This window comes from Schistocerca americana, chromosome 5 (assembly GCF_021461395.2).
Source record: "Schistocerca americana isolate TAMUIC-IGC-003095 chromosome 5, iqSchAmer2.1, whole genome shotgun sequence".
In the NCBI taxonomy this organism is placed as follows: domain Eukaryota; kingdom Metazoa; phylum Arthropoda; class Insecta; order Orthoptera; family Acrididae; genus Schistocerca; species Schistocerca americana.
This window is the reverse complement of record NC_060123.1, coordinates 611,944,617-611,965,364: the sequence shown is the minus strand read 5'-3', so window position 1 is coordinate 611,965,364 and position 20,748 is coordinate 611,944,617. Positions and strand designations below refer to the sequence as shown.

At 41.8% G+C, this 20,748-nt stretch overlaps 1 protein-coding gene across 4 annotated transcripts in view; it reads right to left on the bottom strand.

Annotated features, from left to right (window-relative positions):
- The window catches only part of LOC124615350 (stathmin-4), a 32,469-nt gene extending 18,121 nt beyond the window's left edge, over nucleotides 1–14,348 (bottom strand). For 3 of the 4 annotated variants that reach the window (XM_047143159.1, XM_047143161.1, XM_047143162.1), the window contains exons 1-2: nucleotides 476–616; nucleotides 292–369 (exon numbers count right to left, since the gene is read on the bottom strand). In XM_047143159.1, coding sequence (XP_046999115.1) covers nucleotides 292–369; nucleotides 476–551 — 154 coding nt within the window. In that variant the 5' untranslated portion in view covers nucleotides 552–616. Of the gene's footprint in view, nucleotides 1–291; nucleotides 370–475; nucleotides 617–12,206; nucleotides 12,305–14,211 lie in introns of those variants that run through there. The other variant, XM_047143160.1, reaches the window with a different exon arrangement.
- Between the last annotated feature and the right edge of the window lie 6,400 nt (nucleotides 14,349–20,748).

Below are 20,748 nucleotides of genomic sequence, written 5' to 3'. Positions count from 1 at the left end.
ACGATTCCGAACGCTAACGAGCATTCTTAATCACGACCAAGAAATAGCAAAACCCCTGTTCACGTAAAAATCAAGCTCTTATTTTGTCGAACAACATACGAATATATGCTCGTGGCAAGTCTGATAACAATAGGCAGGAAAAAAAAAAAGCTGCGAGCGCCTAGATATCTAGACATGGACTAAATCCATGACCAACCCACCACCCACTCTTTCAGAACAACCAACAGCCTATGAAGCAAAGCGTAAACGGGGTAAGAAAGGTGAAACAGGCAAGTAGTAGCCAATACTTACTGATAAATTTCACTTTCTTGGGTTGCTTGGAACGAGGTTTGTTCTTCGCCTTCTTGATAGGCGCTGACCGACGATGGGCTAGAACAACCATCGAGCAAGTTAGACGTCGCCCCGGAGGATATTAGCAAAATTCCAGTAAAAGCGAAATGGAGCACCAAAGACGAGAATTAGAGGCGACTGATACCTGCTGCTGGAAGCGGAGCCCGACAAGTGTGGCAGAAACACTGGAGCACAGAATCCTTGACTAAGTTTATCAGCATGGCTGTGGCTGCTGCTGTTGTCGATGTGCACTGCCCGGTCTCCAGTCACACTATGACGCTGCGCCTCTGCCGAAACTGGCTAAGGGCGTTAGGCCAACCCTCCCCCTCCACACCCCCACCCCGTCGTCAACCCCTACGCGCTGCTAATCGATACGCTCAATACGGGGAGCAGCCCGCCGCCATCTTTGCTCCGTCTGAAGCAAAAGCGACACGCCTCCCCTCTACAATAGCACCCCCTGCCCTCTTGGGTAATTACATCCGACACTCGCTAAACAAACCAAACTATTAGGGATTGATCCCGCTGCTGATTCATGGAAGTGGAACTCCTCCCTCAGCTGACAATTTGCATAAAGCGTCGGCCAAAACGCCTGCCATTCTGCTACTGTTACTTAAAAAAACAAAAAAAAAAAGCACGAAAACGCTGTTTCGTTTAGGAGTGTGTGTGGCTTTCCATTCATAACTGTTCGTTGCTAGTTATGCTAGAAGATACTGTATGCGAGATTCTTTACTGCCGGGGAGAAAACGCCGTGAAGAGAACGTCACCACGAACGCCATTTCTTGTTGCAATGTTCAATCAGTTGCTACGAGACTTTGCACATGAATATTCAACACATAAATAGCATCTAAATTCAAAACAAACCATCACTTTCAAGCTCATCCAGAAGAATTTTCAGAAACTGTAGTAGATTTTTTTTGTTTTAGAAATAGTGTATTCGAAAAAAATTACAGGATATTGTTGATACAATTGTTGACTATTTTTCCACATAATCTGTATCTCGTTCAATGCATGTGGTGAGCAGTCGCACAAGCTTCTTTGTACCAATCACCTCCCCCTCCCCCCAGTTCCTTCCGCACTAACCTCTTTCTGCACCTGCTCGTCGGGTGATCATTTAATACCACTCAGGGAGGTGAAAAGATGACAATATGAAGACGCCAAATCTTGGGAATAAATGGAGAGGGTGGGTTGCCGAAACATGCTAATAGAGTCCAAGAGCTAAGGCTATGGGAGGGCGGGCGCTGTACTGCGACAAGCACACTTCTCTCGTCAGTATTCCTCTCCTTTCGTTCTGAATTGTGCTTTTGAGTTTTTAGAAACTCTCAATATCGGTGCGAATTGATGTCTCACCCTGACGCGTAAATTCGACAAATGATGCCTTTACGGTCCCAAAACACTAAGGCTATGATTTTTACTAGAAATTGTATTTTTGAATTTTTTGGACGATGGAAATTCGTGTGGTGGCACCGTGACGACGATATAATGAGCCATCCACGTTTCATCTCTAGTCACAACAACGCTCAGAAAACCCTCACCTTCTCACTCAATTAGCCCAAGAAACTTGCGGGCGCTGATGACGTTTCTTGTGCTGCTCTATCGGCGGTTTTGGGATTCATCTTGCGCGCCGTTTCCGGTATCCCTGCGTTTCTGAAAGAGAGTGTCATCAGAAAGTTGAGGAGAGTTGTGCAAGTATTGCAGAAATTTCTTCCAATGTCAATCGGTGGTCTTCATGAAGTTTCCTCGATTTTTGTACCAACAGTTAGAATGGTAGTGCCACTCCTCAGTTCGTTATGAACATTTGTTCTTTCTTAAGAACACACATTCTGTAACACCTTCGCCGTAAACAGTTTCGATCCGCGTAAAAATTTCGGTGTTATTCCTTCCGCGAGTAGACAGCGTATCACAGCGCGTGACTCGCACTAGGCGGGATTTCTTACCCGTCTTTCACGCAACTGGACACAACTTCTGCTGCTTGCTTACTAGCGTATTGCTGCTATGCTCGCTCTGGTCAGGGGATCCCATCCACCACCGTGTAGGCAATTCTCAAAACAAAACCACAATCCGTTATGGTCACAACACATTTACTTTTATATGCCTTTTATAAGACACCCCCCCCCCCCTACAAAGCAGACATCACGCTAACATATACTGTAGCCTTGACAATGGTCTCAATACGGAAGCTAGTTCGTAAATTTATTTAGGTACATCTTACCCAGACGAAGCCATCCACTGATAATTAGTTCCCGTTGGGCTACCAAACTACAGGTGATATTTACTACCACGTTCCATCCGCTCTTTCAAATAGTTCTAGGTATTTTCTACTGGATAAAATTGGGTGATTTAGCGGGCTTGTCGAGGAGCGATACGGTGTCCGAGTGTTGGTACAATGAAAGTATACGTTTTGTCCAATGAACATTGCTGTTATCTTTGAAGACAAGAGCGTTCACAGCAAATTACTCAAGACGTGAAAGAACGGGCGACATATTCTCACCGACGTCCTGGTTTATCTTCACATTATCCTCTATAAGTGGATCACGTAATGATACGAAAAAAGCTAAGACATCAAGAGCCATCTCCAATCTAAACTAAATCCTCCACACGCCGCGTATTAGTCGTGTTATTTGGCAGTCTGGACACTCTGCGGCTTGCATCATTCGCAGAGGCAAAATTGCGACTAGTCAGATCATACTTCACGCCTCCAGGCAGCTACTCTATAGTCCTGTTTCTGTGTTGATTGGTCCATCAAAGACATACAGCTTTGTGGTGGCGTGAGCCAATGGCCTTCTGCGAGATACCCAACAGCAAATATCTGTGTGGTGTTTCCTTGGCAATGAAACCGTTGGGTCTGCATTCACAGAGCAGCAATTCCTGTAATCTGTGAAATCTATGTCACTGACGATGTGTGACTGTCCTGTTATCTTCTTGCAGCCACTGTTCTCACGCCATTCCTCGTAGACACACTGGGTAGTCCGCATTAACACAGCAACAAATCTGGCATATTCATTCGCGGTTTGGTCATGGGCACAACGGAACATAATTGTTACTTTCTGCCATTTATCAAGTCGAATCTTTTATTTTGCTGTTTCTATACAAGCAACTGGCACATACCATTTCACTGCCATGAATTTATGTCTACGGTGTAGGGTCACACGACCGCGTGGTGCTGGATATACGTTTACAACGCTCGAAAGCTGAAAGCTACCTATGCGTTCCTTTACAAAGGCGACTAATATTTTGTCAGATGACCTTTATTAAAAGTAACTGCTCTGAGCTGAACACTTTACGTGGTATTTAGGGCACATTAACAAAACTGGTGATCAACAGTTTAAGTGCGAAGGACCATTTGGAGGAGACGGCCGCTGTGGCCGGGCGGTTCTAGGTGCTTCAGTCCTGGACCGCGCTGCTGTTAAAGTTGCAGGTTAGAATCCTGCCTTGGGCATGGCTGTGTGTGATGTCCTTAGGTTAGTTACGTTTAAGTAGTTCTAAGTCTAGGGGACTGATGACCTCAGATGTTAAGTCCCATAGTGCTTAGAACCATTTGAACCATCATCTGAAGGTGAAAATAAATATGTTACTTAAATATAATTCAAGACTGATTCGGAACACTTGCATCCAAAAGCTGACAACGAAAAGGTAAGGAGAAATTAACTGCAAATTTCCACTCACATTAAAGAGTATTCGGTAGTTACACAACGATACGGAATAAACATTACATAAAACGTTTCGCATTAGTGCAAGGCTACCAGCAACAGTATGCAAATGCAGTGTGTTTTTTTTTTAATCTTCCTGAACATTTTCAGCTTTTGAAAATGCACACGTCGCGTAAGTAGGAACTGCTGATGAGCAATGCATCCTGGTGAACTTGTGCAAGGAAGAACGTTAGAAGGATAAGTATTTAACGTCCATTGGAGAGCAGGTTTATTTCAACTGGAGCACAAGCTTCACTGGGTAATCATAGGGCCTTTGAGAGTGTTGAATCCATCGTAATAATAGCGTATGTATGGATATGTTTGGTTCTCTTTGAAAATTGCAGCAGTATCAACAGTCCCAACACTACAATGGCTGGAACAAGGCACTGTACAGGAGGATTTAATTAGTCACGGGATAGGACCACCCAGCCAATGCCACAGACTTGATTTGTTGCCCGTTTTTTAAGCACGGGGGCACAAAACAAGCCATGATGTTTTCGATGAAACCAGTCCGATTGGCCTCACGTGATCTGCAGATATCTAAATTCTCATCGGCCATCCACTTTTTAAAAGTTAAACAACTCGAGACCAGACCCATCTGCACTCATGGCACTGTTGGGTGGGATATCCAGACATAGGTTCACGCGTTTAACCAGAAACATCTCTGTACACAGGCAACTTCCCAACAACAGTTGGCCTATAGTGGAACATCTGTTGAGTTCACGTGATGGTGTGGGTGAAATGGCGCAATTTTTCGTGACCCGTCCGCTGCTTGCGTCCAATATGTCTTCATTAAGAAACTTACATGAATTTGTTACGGAAAGCGGGCATGGATGGAGATTCTGTAGTGTTATACATAGTCTTTTTATGGCTACTGGGAGAAATGAAAAACCTTAACTGGTGAGAAGAAATTGTGCTATGTACTCGTGACCGTAAACATAAATTGTGTTTAAGTGCGGGTGAAACATACTCATCGACCGAAGAGCTACTCTGAACACAACACTGACGAGATGCAGATCCATTGGCGGATGACTTGTGATCAGTTATTTAGTTTTTTTGGCAAAATGGGATTTCTGCCGAAAAATTCTTCATGGTACGTAATAAGTAAGATCTTTAATAAACACCTGAAAATACTATCATATTTTATTTCCACGGGTAGATCGTAGTAGTTTTATAGCTGTATATTTCCATCCCTTTTCATGCCCAAGTTAGATTCATTAACTAGTTCACGTCACAATCACAGTGGGCAAGGGAACTGTCTTCCGTATTGCAAGTCTTGTCCTCCTCCATACACTTTTCTTGAAGCCAAGTTACTTGAAACTACTAGAATTGGCTGTGGGGGCAACTTTCGCACCAATATTTATAATCTTATGACCCAACTGGCACTAGACCAATTGCAGCTATCTTTCTTTCGCAGCTATGACAGGATGTAGGCATTATGCATTCAGAACAACAGGTCAAGTACTGAAATGGACTATTGCAATGGTTGCAGGCAGCAGTTACTAAGATGGTGGTTATGTAACGTTAACAAAGAATATTCATTACCTACAGCTTATAGTTTAACAACACAGAAAAATCAAGCACGTGCAGTGAAGTATAGGCCTTTATGGAAAAACGGTTGTCTTTAGTCTTTGCTTAGAACCATAATTTAAAAAAAGAACCCAGTGAACTTTGCTTTGTTACTATAGCAAGCATGTAAATTTGGATGTGTCAGCGGCTAATGACCGTTTTCTGATGGACTCACAGTAGGCAATTTGATTGCTTTCTTTCGAAATTGGATCTTGTTTTCGACGAACCGCTACAGGATTTCGGTGCAACAATATACTTAGCGTTCCAGTTTCTTTGTAGCTTCACCCAAGGCCTAGTAATACACAAACTTCTCGAGTTGGATAGTTGGTTGGTAGCAAAATTCGTCTCGGTTCTCATGGCGAGTTCAACTTCCGCCAACGACGAGGATTTCGTAACAGATGTAGCACAAGCTACGAATGGGGAGAGATAGGAACTGAACTGGGCTGTGCCATTTCGTACGAACCATCCTGGTATATGCATATGCGATTTAGGGGCGGGGGGAAATCCTGAATTTGGACGGCCGAACGCAGATTTTAACCACCGTCCTCCAGAATACGATACCAGCGTGTAAACTACTGCGTTATCTTGTTGCTGTGATTTTCATATTTGTGCGAAAACGCCGTGATGACCATCATTCTTGCACGCGCAGACCTCGTTTAAGGATGCAAGAATGGAAACGCTTACCATGATACTTTCAGCAGGGCAGTACTGGTTAATGTGCTGTCGCGGTTCAGTCAACAATTGGTGTAGTGGTAGCTGCAGCTGCAACGGAAGACCTGCAGAGCCACTCACGAGTCAACGTGCAAGGGCGTCTCACGTGTTGCTAAAAGAGGCATTGCATAATCCCATATGCATAATCGCCGCTTCCCTATAGTGATGACCAACGGCATTCGCTACTACTTCATTTGGCTTGGAACATAAGGCAATAGCTTGTATATACCTTCATTCGTGAATTTTGTTGATAAGTATCTTCGTATGCGTAATCCGAAATGTGAGCGCCTCAACGGTTGGTAATTTCAAGCTTGAAAAATATGTTGTTGCTCGAAACGTACGCGGGTAGGTACTTCAGCTACTTCGAGTTTATGTGGTTGGGCGGCAAAAAAAATTGGCCGCAGATTCGTTCAGGGAGTCATTGAAATTGAAGCATTCTCCCAGAGATTTCAAACCATATCCTGTCAATCACTGAGAAGGAACTTTATGGACGGCAAATTCTAAGCAATTCCAACTGAAACCTTCTGAGGACCTTAACTTCCCATCTTTTTTGTTTTACAATCGCCAATATAAATTAAACAGCCTGTATCTCTAACCAGAGCGGAATTATATGAAAGGCATGAATTAAAAAAGTTGAAGGCGACATACTCGCCATCACGTGAAGGTACTATGTACACTACACAGTGGACGTTGTGTTGCCCAAGTTTGGAAGTAAACAGCTGTGCTCTAATAATCTTCGTGAAATTTTGATTGTTTTGAAGTCTTCTGTAATTGTTCCGCGTTTCCAAGTCAACATGTGTGGCTGCACTACTAATAACTAATTCTACTTTCCGCTCTAAGGTTTCGTTTCGTAACCTCTAAATGGCGTACCTACTTATCAGATCCGTCTGATTTTCACTTACTGAAATATAGAAACAACCGTTATCACCCCATACCTGAAAATTTTAGCGCTGCTGATATAACTTGTGCAACAATACAGAAAAAGATTTCAATTTTTGTGGGGGCCTGAAGTTGCTTTGCAACCGTTTCTTGGTTATCTTGTAGAGGCCTTAGTTCACAGTACGAATTTTCCCCTAAAAAAAATTCATGATTTATTATTCACACAGCTGTCAAGTCGGTATTTTTTATTCCAGCACTGTTTATTACACTGGGGGCCGTCCTCAAATATCTGCATAAGAACGAGTAAGACTAATTAAGAAAGCCCAAAACCACAGATTCAGTTTTGTATGCAGTACGGTAGAGGGTCAGCTTTTTTTACGTAACGAGCATGTTAGGAGGCATGACTCCCTTTAGCAGTTACCCTTGTGTTCAGTTCACAGGAGGCTTGATACAGTCTTACGCCATTATAGTAATGTTTCCATTAATTATTGCCTTAATTGTACAATGCAAGATAAAAAATGCCTTCTAGTTAAAAAATTTAATAAGGGTCAAATAACAGCGGAATCAGTACAGTTCACAACTTTTACACTCCTCTAAACAACATTACCGTTCAACAGTCCCCATGCATTTGTGCACACTTGTGCCACGGTTAAACCCAGGCATGAAAACCATCACTGTAAAATCTGGGTTTTGTTTCTGGACCCTCCATTTTCCGTTTTAACCTATCCATAAAGATGAATGGGAGCATCGCAGGTAGACTACGCAGCGGCTGGCAGCCACATGTCGCAGATGCCAATCGAGGACGTGCTGTGACAGACGCGTTCTGGTTCACAATCAAAGGCGAAAGTTGTGTTTTTGAAATCTTGGGTCAAGAACCGGAACCCTGCATTTTTCCAAATTGGTTCATAATCTTTGATTTAACGATGGCGCAAATGTGTACAAAAGCAAGGCGACTTTGTTGAGCAATGGTAGTGTGTATAGCACAGTTCACGTTATTATTACAGGTACTAATTCCGCTGTTATACGCATCATTACAAATTTCTCTATGACCCACGAGCCATTACCTTGAGCCACCCTTGTATATGCAGATATCAAGAGGTCAGTCCGGTATATGACAAATCTATAGTTCCTGTGGTAATGGAATTAGATAATTAAATTCACATGTTCATGTCTAATCTTGAACATCATTAACTATATTAGGTTTCCATGGAAAGGAATATTAGGTTGCCACGGAAAGGATCATCAGAAATTGGCGCAGTCAGCACTACTTCATTTACAAAAAATTTGAATCCCATTTCTCGCCCAACTTAACACCCGTTGATTATTCGTATTTGAAGCCGACGTGTATGATAGAATCTTAGCCCTGTTTGATGTGGTCTTTAGCCGAAAGACCAGTTTGATCAGTTCTTTATGCTAGTTTAGAAAGAAATAACTTTTTTCTTCACTGAAATTTCTGATTGGCGAATGCATGCACTCCCACATCCCTTATTGGTCACAAGACTGTCAATTTCTTCAAACACTCCACAAACGTCTGCGCTACTTCAGTTGAGTACTTTGCTAATTCAATTCAGCACCACCAAAGATTTTTTTTTACTGGTTCAGCAATATCTCCAGTCAGTACAGAGGATTCCATAGCAAACGAAACAACTGGGCTCACAGGTAAAAGCTGGAAAATAAATAAATAGCCACGATGCTGATTACCGAATGTCCAGCACACGCTTTGATTCATTGGCCGACCGACAAATTTGTACTTGTGAAGGATTGTTCTTAAAGCCGACACCCCCCCCCCCCCCCCCCCCCACGCACAAGATGTCTAACTTCGCAAATTCTTGAGTGTTTCGCATTGTCGCACCAACCGCCGGCAGAATTCGTTGCTGCCGGCGGGCGGGCGGGAGGGAGAGAGAACCGTTTAGTGCTAGGCGGACACGCTGACATTTTTCCGGAAAATGTTTGAAACCACAGCTGTTTTGAGGGGCACGCCGTACGAGGAACGTAGCAGTAGCAATGATGTTGCGTATTTCAGTTTTATCAGTTTGCATGGCAACTAACTGACATCGCCACGTTATTAGATGTTTAAGGCCTCTGAATAGCATTTATCGTACATGTCTAATTTTAGAAATCTTCGTTATCTCACTTCTTTCAGTAATAAACTGGATTAATTTCTTCCCCTGAAGACGCCATTTCTCTGTCCGTAGTTCTCTCTCACCTTTCCCTGGCTTTGCCAATTCTGAAACAGCCAAGCAAGACTAATTCTGCGTCTGTAACTAAAAGTGACAACTCGAGAAACGACCTCAGCTACTGTAAAATGACGAACAATCGCGAAGCTCTATGGGGCAAAAGGGACTGAACTTCTTGACAACTACAGCGATGCTGCACTCCAAGTGGCTGAAGAATCAACTAGGAAATCACTAATTTTTAATGCTGTTACTGCCGTATTTCCCATTTACTAAACTGGTGGTCAAACGTAACCGAAGTATTACCTCTTAGCTAATGTTAACATATAATAAAATGAGTGCAATGTTATATTGTTCACAGTAGCAGAGCCGAATGATTAGAAATGAATAGTGGAACCAAGCATGCCACATACTTTCTGATGATGTGTTCCGATTGTAGTTCGCTTCGCGAGTTTCTTTACGCATTTCAGATTCATTTTAAGAGATTCAAAAACAGCCACGATTTTTTACATTCTTGCGCATTACTCGCTATTTAGTCTAAACAAGGGCATTTTGAACTTCTTGTTGCTTCGTCTTGCGCGTACCTTTTTATTTCGTGTTTGTCTATTCTGCTTCCCAGACACCAAAAGGATATATCGCCTTCTTGATTCTTTCCCGGCTGTACATTTCGTCCTTCAGCATACCCACATGTGTACAATTTATCTTAGCCTACAGCTAGCACAGGCTCTTGCATTTAGTTCAAAGCTAATTCCTCTCCACTTTCGGCTATCATTGCTGCATCATAAATGAATTCTGCCCTGCACTGGCAATAAGTCTTTTCCTCATTCCCTTTTCAATGAACAAATAATCAGTTTTGTCATCGAATTTGCCTAGCAACTTCGCTGGTTTCGACTTCTTATGCAAATGTGTCAGTACATACCGGTTACATTAATTTGTATATTTTCTTCCTATCTGAGTTAACTTTGTCAAGATAATGGCTCGGTAGCAACTCTCTCTCTCTCTCTCTCTCTCTCTCTCTCTCTCTCTCTCTCTCTCGGTGCATTTCTATTAACTGGGTTAATGGTTTTAAAATTTTTATTGTAACAAGGCAAACCCTTTTGGGAGTTTGCGACCAAAACTAATACTGTACGAATACTTTGAGAATGCATACATGGAGACTTAAGTGATCATGAACACGTAGTTCGTGAGATTCCACACAGTTATGGAAGCGCAGAAATCAAGTGAAGGCTTCAGAAACCAATGTTGTCCCTCTTCTTGTTTCGGATGACAAGGTTGATTTGCCGCACCATAAAACTTTGCGGTTGACCAGTTATGCTCAGTAACTTTCAAAGAACATACTATAAGGTGCGTCATAGTTTTACACTACGCGCGCCTACAGCAGTTAGATCGAAACCAATGGTCGTGATACAGGAAGCGCATCAACTGCCTGCGCTGCGCTTTTTGTGAACACAGGGGGGGGACCGACCCGATGCCTCGGCTCCACACACAAAGGCGTCTGCGGCGTTGCCATGTGACGCCAGGGAGAGACTACCAGCGCCGTAGTTCAGATACCAATACAAGTTTCCTCTGTCTTTCGTGGCAGAATCGTCGAAATGTTTTCACGTATCACGAAATTAATCGTATCTGAAGGCAAAGGTTAAACAGCCAACCACCTATGTCTTACAACAGGAATGAAGGGATTCCTCCGTTGTCTTGTTAGCACGTTAGTAACTCAGCGAAGTAGTTTATTTATAGATGGTGGAAGTCATGGAGAAAGCAAACGAGGGGCGAATCCTAAACAGTGCTGTTAACTATATTTTGAGGCCAGTGTTATCTGTGTTAATATTACTAGACAAACACTAGTGTGAAGTTTTGTGAATACCAGTATTAGGTTATCAAATCTTACCAAAGTCTGTTACAAAGCTGAAAACCGACAAGTTTAAAAACGAGAACGGCTAATCAGGGTTTCAAGTTCCTTTAGCAACGCAACATACTAAAAACACGATCCTCTGGGCAAGGAGGGTGTGCCCCGCGATTTTGGAACCATCTTTCCATTCTCCTCTAGCGATTTGCAAAAACTATAAAAATATCTGATTACAAAAATTCAAGTTGACAGCTGACTGTTAGTGCGGCGACGGTGACTTAGCTCCGAAAGATGTACACAATTTAAGATTGCCTACGCACTTAAAATCTATTGCGCCAAAGAACTAATATCTACCAACACTCGCTTTGCTATATGAAGCGCCGACCTCAATTTAATTTTCATTAGCCATAATTATGATTTACACTCAAGTCTCTTTCCTGATATTCGGTATGTATTTTCGCGTTTAGCTACATAACATGTGCAAAACTGTACGAAATAGTGAAAATAGACTGTCATGCACGACTGGTGCTAGCCCTATATTTTGAAGGGCAATGATGATGCCGCAAGTTGTAAAATGGATGCAAGTTTGCTTGATTGGTGTCAATTGCTTTGCCACTACTGCGACAACATACAGTCGGTTTACAAACGCGCTTCCAGGCAGTACTTCACAGCACAAGTCATTGACCTCACAGCACGGAACAAGTGAAAACGCAGTACGCTCTACCTACACAATCGATTCATCGAAGGTCACGAGGTACACTCCCTTTTGTTTCTGCTACACAAGGCGCCAATCTCAAACGCGTTTTGTTTCAAACTGCGATATATACTGATGTCACGACACTTCCTCAATTACTTCAGCCAAGCTGGCACAGCAATGCAGCAAGCGTGTAATACTTATCATACATGCATCTCGCTGTCAGAATGTCCAACAAAGCATAGTCAGAAAAAAATAAGCAGAAAGTCTAATTATAGAGATACCATGCTAAATGAGTACTTAAATATTGCTGTACTTACATTCGTTGTCTGCTGATGCCATTTTGTCCGACGGTGGTGATTTGGTGCTGGAATCTGCTCCGGTCGGTAGCGGCTGCTCTGCGTCTGCGAGAGGAATGCTGCCGGCAGAAAGGATCGATTCATCGCTAGACCAGGCCAGCCGGCAGCCGTCGAGGGGGGGGGAGGTGTCCGCACTATACCTGCAATACGTCTAGCCTCTGCCTTCCTACAGCCCGCCCCCCCCCCCCCCCTCTGATTTCCGGCCCCTTCTCCAATTTACAAACCTGCAATGCTGCGTTAACACTTCACAATTTTGCAGGCAACAGCATGTGCAGTATTGCACAGTCATTGCATTTTTTTTTAATATCTGGTTGCAGTTTACTAAGCTACTGATATTGACGTGTAGCTTTGCAGCTTACACATTTCGTTGTTGTACATAATTCTCATCCCTAGCCTATTTATACATTATTTCTGAAAACTTTCACAGGCACCTAAACAATGATCTACCACAGCTTCAATGCACACAGTTGTGCTGTTACTTCCTACAGGTACATACCAACATGAAGAAACTTTTTCTTTACACAGAAACAAAGAGTTTTTAATACTGAAGAAATACAATATTGCTGCAATTTCTAGCAACATCTATGAGAACATTCAAAAATTCTGGCTTCTTAACATTGCATTTGAGAACAGTTTCCCTGCTTAAACACTTTGAATCTATTCTCTTGTATGATTTTTGGATCTGCATCAACTAACCTGTATCATCGGGGGAAAAAAAAAACCTACATACTTCTGTTTCTTATTACCAAAAAAGACCAGTGTTAATCATATTATAGTATCATAACTGCCGAGGAATCACTGACAATTTTGCATATGAAATTAAACACTATATCTGTAACAATAATTACCCCCCGTGAAATAGCACATATTTCAACAATATCTCGATTGTTCTATCAACATCACTACTGTACACTGGCAGTCCACAACATTTAACACAAAGAAAGTTCACCTGTTAGATTTATGTACTGTAGATTGGGCAGGTTTATCATGTACTGAATATTCGTTCAATGAACATACTTCAACTCATCACTGATGCCTAATGGTGCAGCATAGTTATTGAAATATCTACAAAATTTTTCTTGCACGTTACTTTGTAACATGAAGTGACATAATGCATTACGTATGGAAACAAAGTAACTAATAACCAGCCGTACTGGGCATCTCGCAGAATATCTGGACAGTAAACTCTAAACAAAAACACAAGCACAGGTCGACATAATAATGCTCGTTATCATAGTACGAAGTGTAAGTCACATGCTAATTTTCCGTAAGGAAAGAAAATAGATCTGTCTGAACATTTTACTGTTCGGAAACATTTTTGGCTCTTCCATCCAATGGAAACGAACTGGAAGCCATAAATACAAACATTGCTACAAGACTAGAATGTACAGTAACGACGCAATGACACTCGTTTTGTTCTTCACGCGTTAAGACATTACAGCAAAGATATACACCGCACATGCAATGTTTTAGTAATTAGCTCTATGGATGATTGCAACCACTAATCATGCGTTACGGATTTTAACAAACGACACCAAAACACAAAAAATCCTCGTGTAACAAGTAACGTGGTTCTTTCATGGCAAGGAGAGAAGTACTGTCAACCAGAAAAGCTTTACAAGATTTACTACCATAAATTCAAATCCATTAATGTTATTTCAAATCGCGTAGCATAGAGAGTGAATTAATGTTAACATGTTGAGATTATAAGAAATCATGAATGCGAAAGTTCAATCAGTTTTTAAACTCACGCCTCGAAAGAGATGAAGGAATCCAAGTAAATACGTAACACGATAAGCCATATGTACTTACTAGTCCCTTACGTTCATTAACTTATAAATGTTTCTTTGGATAAAAACTACGATGTAAACAAACTATGCTTAGCCAGGAGAAGACAAAAAGCAAGCACAGCGACAGATACAACACGATACGGAAAGGCCGTGGTAATAACATTAAACTACTATACCTGACAGAACCCAAACAAAGTGCGAACGCCACAACAGCTTCTCACACAGTACTCGCCGCCACACTTCACGCTCAGACCGCTATCCTTCGCTTATATTGTCCACCATAGCTGCTCACCTACACTGAAGCCAAGGCACATCCCCATTGGCTAGTTCAAAACTCAAACCGCGCTCTCAGCTGTGATTGGCTGCAGCCCGCGTGGCAGCTTAACTGTCAAACCAGTTGCGTGTGCATTTCCACAGCTAGCCTAAGCAGGCTTAAACGTGTTTGAAAGAAAGGAATTCTATTTATAATAAATGAATTGTATGATAAACCGTATCAACAACAAACATAACCCACTCTATGTAACCGCACAGTACGTATTTTATGCTTATTTCTCACGCGCAGGGAGCAAAAATTTTCTCGTGTGAGACAGACGTCGTTGATTTCTTCCATGCGCAATATTTAAACTGTCGGACAAATTAAAAAAGACAGAATTTAACTCAAATCTATTTTCAGCTCTTTCGTACCCACCAGTTGCGAGGCAATCACGAATGCAGCGAGCAACGTCCTGAATATCGTGTCTTCGCAACTGTACTCACTCGGAGCAGCAGCTGTTTATTTGTACATACTGTTGCTAGGGCGATAAACAAAACAAGTTTGAAGTTAAGTGAATTACCTACTGCTTGAATATAATCGGCAGTTTCACGTTTTCTGGAATTTTGTTTATACGGCGAAATTACTTGACCGCCTGTTTCCTTTCAGTTGTCACGAATAATCTCAGGCTGTTATCTGATATCCGAAGATTTCCCAATATTTCTAAAGATTATATGATGACCACAAAGTACAGAGATCAATCAGCGCTTTGCTTATAGTGAATAACTTCCAGGAAGGCTGTTCGATACCTCATATAATACTGTACAATGTCGAATCCTCGCCAAAGCATCGATGTATTGATTCTACATCAGAGGAAAGAATGTTGGTACTTAAGGTAAGGTATATCGACGCATCAAATGAGTTCGAACTTTAGTATTCGACTAATAAAAATCAATCTTTCGTGAAGCGATTGTTATATGATATGTCACAAAATTGCAGCATTTGTGGCGTTGAGAAATATCTTATGCCTTTGTAGTCTTGGTATCTATGACAATTTCTTATCCATAAGAAGAATAAACTTGTAACAATATACATTCTTATCGCTGTAAGTTACAGAAAGAACAAGTCTGATACCACAGATAAGGTATTTAAACAGTTTCCACTTTTTCGTAATTCATTTTAATTTCAGACTTCTTTTCTCCCACACGCTTATAGTGAATGTTGTCCAACTGCTGCAAGATTATATCGTACATGAAACGGAAAAGTAGAATGTCATGGGACATCCGGCTGTGACATTACGAAAAACAACTCGAGAGGGTAAACGGTGTTAGGTTCCGTTACTGTGTCATCGGTATTAACAAGCAGCAACCGAACAGCATTTAGCTATAACATGAAGATTGCTTACTCAACTGCTAAATGCAGTCCGAGGAGACCAACTATTTTCCACGTATTGTCAAGTTTTTAGCAGTAGTTAGATGGTTAGGTGTTCTGTGAATATAAATACAGTTCTGATAGCGCAAACGCAACATGGTGTGATTAGTACCATATACGCTGAAGTTCACTAACCTTCTTTGTCATGCTGCTACTAGCTGAGGTGAAACGGAGGAAATTTATTTTATTTGGGTTAGTGTTTTATGTCCTCTCAGCACAGAGATCTCTGTAAACAGTGTGCTAGCTCTTCTGGCAATAAAAGGGTACAGATGTGCGTCTACAGAAGGTATGCGCTATTTGCTTAGTGATTTCGGGAGACGTAACATTCAAAACTAAGTAGCTGGTGGACGCACAAGCCCGCTTCGTTCTCTTTAGGAGTGTACAGCATCAAAGCTACACTCCCCCGCTTGCTTTTCCAATCTTATCTGTAAGACGAGCCACACACATACAGGCTGAAATCAGGCGCTTTATCCACATACACAGCACGTGCTACGGGCCACGTGTTGTGAGGGAAGCTGCAACCAGACTCCACAATTATTCCGAGAAAAATTAATAATAGATCTCTAACATAATATGTATTTTCGAAAGTTTGACGAATATATTTCTCGCTATGTCACTTCATTAAATCAGTTTTACGTATTACAAATTGACACACGAATTTTATATACGTATTCCATTGTGGTTTGCTGTTCATTATTACGAACTTGCAACATATCATTGTCGTCAATTACTATTTGCTTTCCAATGTTTTATTTTTTGCTGTATATTGTTCTTGTCCCCGTGAGCCACAGATTTTGCCGAGGTGCGGTGGTTTGCCTGCCTCAACGATTATGATTCGAGATGGGCAGAAACTAAAACTTTCTGGGAATCGAGAACCAAAAAGAATCGAATACACACAACATTTTTTTGTAGAAATCCACTTGAATACTTGCGCGCTTTTATACTGTTGAAAGAAGGATGTATATCTTTGGACTGTGCACTACGGTAATATAAAAATTGTGAAATGCACTGTCAGTTATACAGGGTGTTACAAAAAGGTACGGCCAAACTTACAGGAAAGAAAATATGTTATGTGGACATGTGTCCGGAAACGCTTACTTTCCATGTTAGAGCTCATTTTATTACTTCTCTTCAAATCACATTAATCATGGAATGGAAACACACAGCAACAGAACGTACCAGCGTGACTTCAAACACTTTGTTACAGGAAATGTTCAAAATGTCCTCCGTTAGCGAGGATACATGCATCCACCCTCCGTCGCATGGAATCCCTGATACGCTGATGCAGCCCTGGAGAATGGCGTATTGTATCACAGCCGTCCACAATACGAGCACGAAGAGTCTCTACATTTGGTACCGGGGTTGCATAGACAAGAGCTTTCAAATGCCCCCATAAATGAAAGTCAGGAGGGTTGAGGTCAGGAGAGCGTGGAGGCCATGGACTTGGTCCGCCTCTACCAATCCATCGGTCACCGAATCTGTTGTTGAGAAGCGTACGAACACTTCGACTGAAATGTGCAGGAGCTCCATCGTGCATGAACCACATGTTGTGTCGTACTTGTAAAGGCACATGTTCTAGCAGCACAGGTAGAGTATCCCGTATGAAATCATGATAACGTGCTCCATTGAGCGTAGGTGGAAGAACATGTGGCCCAATCAACACATCACCAACAATGCCTGCCAAAACGTTCACAGAAAATCTATGTTGATGACGTGATTGCACAATTGCGTGCGGATTCTCGTCAGCCCACACATGTTGATTGTGAAAATTTACAATTTGAGCACGTTAGAATGGAGCTTCATCCGTAAAGAGAACATTTGCACTGAAATGAGGATTGACACATTGTTGGATGAACCATTCGCAGAAGTCTACCCGTGGAGGCCAATCAGCTGCTATAGTGCCTGCACACGCTGTACGTGGTACGGAAACAACTGGATCTCCCGTAGCACTCTCCATACAGTGACGTGGTCAACGTTACCTTGCACAGCAGCAACTTCTCTGACGCTGACATTAGGATTATCGTCAACTGCACGAAGAATTGCCTCGTCCATTGCAGGTGTCCTCATCGTTCTAGGTCTTCCCCAGTCGCGAGTCATAGGCTGGAATGTTCCGTGCTCCCTAAGACGCCGATCAATTGCTTCGAACGTCTTCCTGTCGGGACACCTTCGTTCTGGAAATCTGTCTCGATACAAACGTACCGCGCCACGGCTATTGCCCCGTGCTAATCCATACATCAAATGGGCATCTGCCAACTCCGCATTTGTAAACATTGCACTAACTGCAAAACCACGTTCGTGATGAACACTAACCTGTTGATGCTACGTACTGATGTGCTTGATGCTAGTGCTGTAGACCAATGAGTCGCATGTCAACACAAGCACCGAAGTCAACATTACCTTCCTCCAATTGGGTCAACTGGCGGTGAATCGAGGAAGCACAGTACATACTGACGAAACTAAAATGAGCTCTAACATGCAAATTAAGCGTTTCCGGACACATGTCCACATAACATCTTTTCTTTATTTGTGCGTGAGGAATGTTTCCTGAAAGTTTGGCCGTACGTTTTTGTAAGACCCTGTGTACAGTACAGTGCAGATATTTTCCTGTATCACGCTGTGCCGACAAACTAAAGGTAATATCTCCGGATTAGTCGACAGGTTGAAGATGGTATTCGATAAATTCGGATGGAAAATGTTTCTATTTAACAAACGTAATTATTCACCTATATTTGTATGTGTAATGGGAAGATGGATAATGTCTTATAATCAGATTGCGTGCCTATGGAGTATCGTCTCAGTTGTACGACTGGGTTCGTAATTTCCTGTCAGAATTGTCACAGTTCGCAGTACTCGACGGACACCCACTGAGTAAAACAGAAGTGATGTGTGGCGTTCCCAAAGAAAGTGCTATAGGCCGTCTACTGTTACTGTTTGTATAAACGATCTAGGAGACTATTTGAGTAATCCTGTTTGCAGATGATGCTGTCATTTACCATCTAGCTAAGTCATCAATAGACCGAAACGAATTGCAATATGACTTAGACACGATGTCTGTAAGGTGCGAAAAGTGACTATAGTCTCTGAACAAGGAAAACTTTCAGATTATCCACAGGAGAATTAAAAGAAATCTGTTAAATTTCGGTTACGTGATAGATCACACAAATCTAAAGGCTGTCGATCCAATTAATGGTCTAGGGATTACAATTACGAACAACTTAAACTGGAACGATCACAGATAATGCTATGGGGAAGGCAATACTGTACAATGTCGAATCCTCGCCAAAGCATCGATGTATTGATTCTACATCAGAGGAACAACTTAAACTGGAACGATCACAGATAATGCTGTGGGGAAGGCAGACCAAAGACTGCGTTTTATTGGTAGAACACTTAGAACATCAACACGTTTGCTATACTCATAGAGTAAATATCTCTGGAGTGAGCATTGCGTTCTGCGCATGTTGTCAACATTAAACCAGGATTGTCAAGTGTTTTCGGGACTTTGCTGTGCGTGTGTGCTTTCCGCAGAGTTTGAAGTTTATAATGTCAAGAGTTTTTGTTGTGTTTTCACCGTTTGTTGATGGTGTAATAGCGATGGTGAATTACTGTTGTTGCTACGGATGCAAAGAAAAATATGTGAAAAGAGGGATAGTAACTTTTCATGGGTACTATGTTTAAAAATTTCGAGACGCACAATAATTAAGGCTTGATTCTGAAGACCTATTTTTCTACGATTTTATGACTATATAATAGATATTACGGCTCGTACAAAAGCTTACAAACAATCACTTCCTTTCGTAAATTTGCTAGTGGAACAGTAAAGGGAATGGTTAGTTGTTTCAGCAAATACTATCCTTCATACATTTATCAGTGACTTGTCGATTATGTATATAGATTTGAAAGACGGGAGACAGATAAATTCAATAGAGTGGGAGTCTGTAATTGTCTTCGTATAATATGTGTGTCCAAACCTTTTTCTTTACTATAAAATTACAGTAGGAGACCATGTTAAGTGTGTCTAGGACATGGAGAATGATTATATGTGATTTATATTTTAGTTTCCCGAAGGATGAACAACGAGCAAAGATGTGGTGGTGGTGGTGGTTAGTGTTTAACGTCCCGTCGACAACGAGGTCATTAGAGACGGAGCGCAAGCTCGGGTTAGGGAGGGATTGGGAAGGAAATCGGCCGTGCCCTTTCAAAGGAACCATCCCGGCATTTGCCTGAAACGATTTAGGGAAATCACGGAAAACCTAAATCAGGATGGCTGGAGACGGGATTGAACCGTCGTCCTCCCGAATGCGAGTCCAGTGTGCTAACTAACCACTGCGCCACCTCGCTCGGTGCAAAGATGTGGTTCCAGAAAATAAGGAGGAGTAATTTTGTCCCCACAAAATATTCCAAAGTATGTTCAAAACGCTTTGAAGAGGAATGTTTAGACAGAGAAAAATATGGACGTGTGTGGCTGAAGGTAGATGCCATACCAACTATTTTTACGGTCGCAGGTTCGAATCCTGTCTCGGGCATGGATGTGTGTGATGTCCTTAGGTTAGTTAGGTTTAATTAGTTCTAAGTTCTAAGCGACTGATGACCTCAGACGTTAAGTCGCATAGTGCTCAGAGCCATTTGAACAAACTATTTTTAATTTTCCACAGCATCTACTACCAATTTCTGCATTCAGCTTAAATACATTTTCTGCACAAATCAAATAAAAAACACAGTAGTGTAGCTAATCAAAGTACACATTCATCTTCTTTGGTGTATTTTGCCTTCAATTTATTTTCTTCACCATTTGATTAAGAAGCGTAAAATATTAGTAAACATGTCCCCAAACTCTTTCATTTGTGTCACTTTCCACTTCCCTTAATGGTGTTATATGGGTTGACTGTTACATGACCAACTGTATTTGCTTTACAGTACATTTATTCTCCGATCGCCTTTTTTCCCCTTACTCAGTCTACTATTTATTTAATAAACTGTGAGCAAGTACGTTTAAATAAACACTTCAAAGTGTCACCAGTAAGAAAAATTG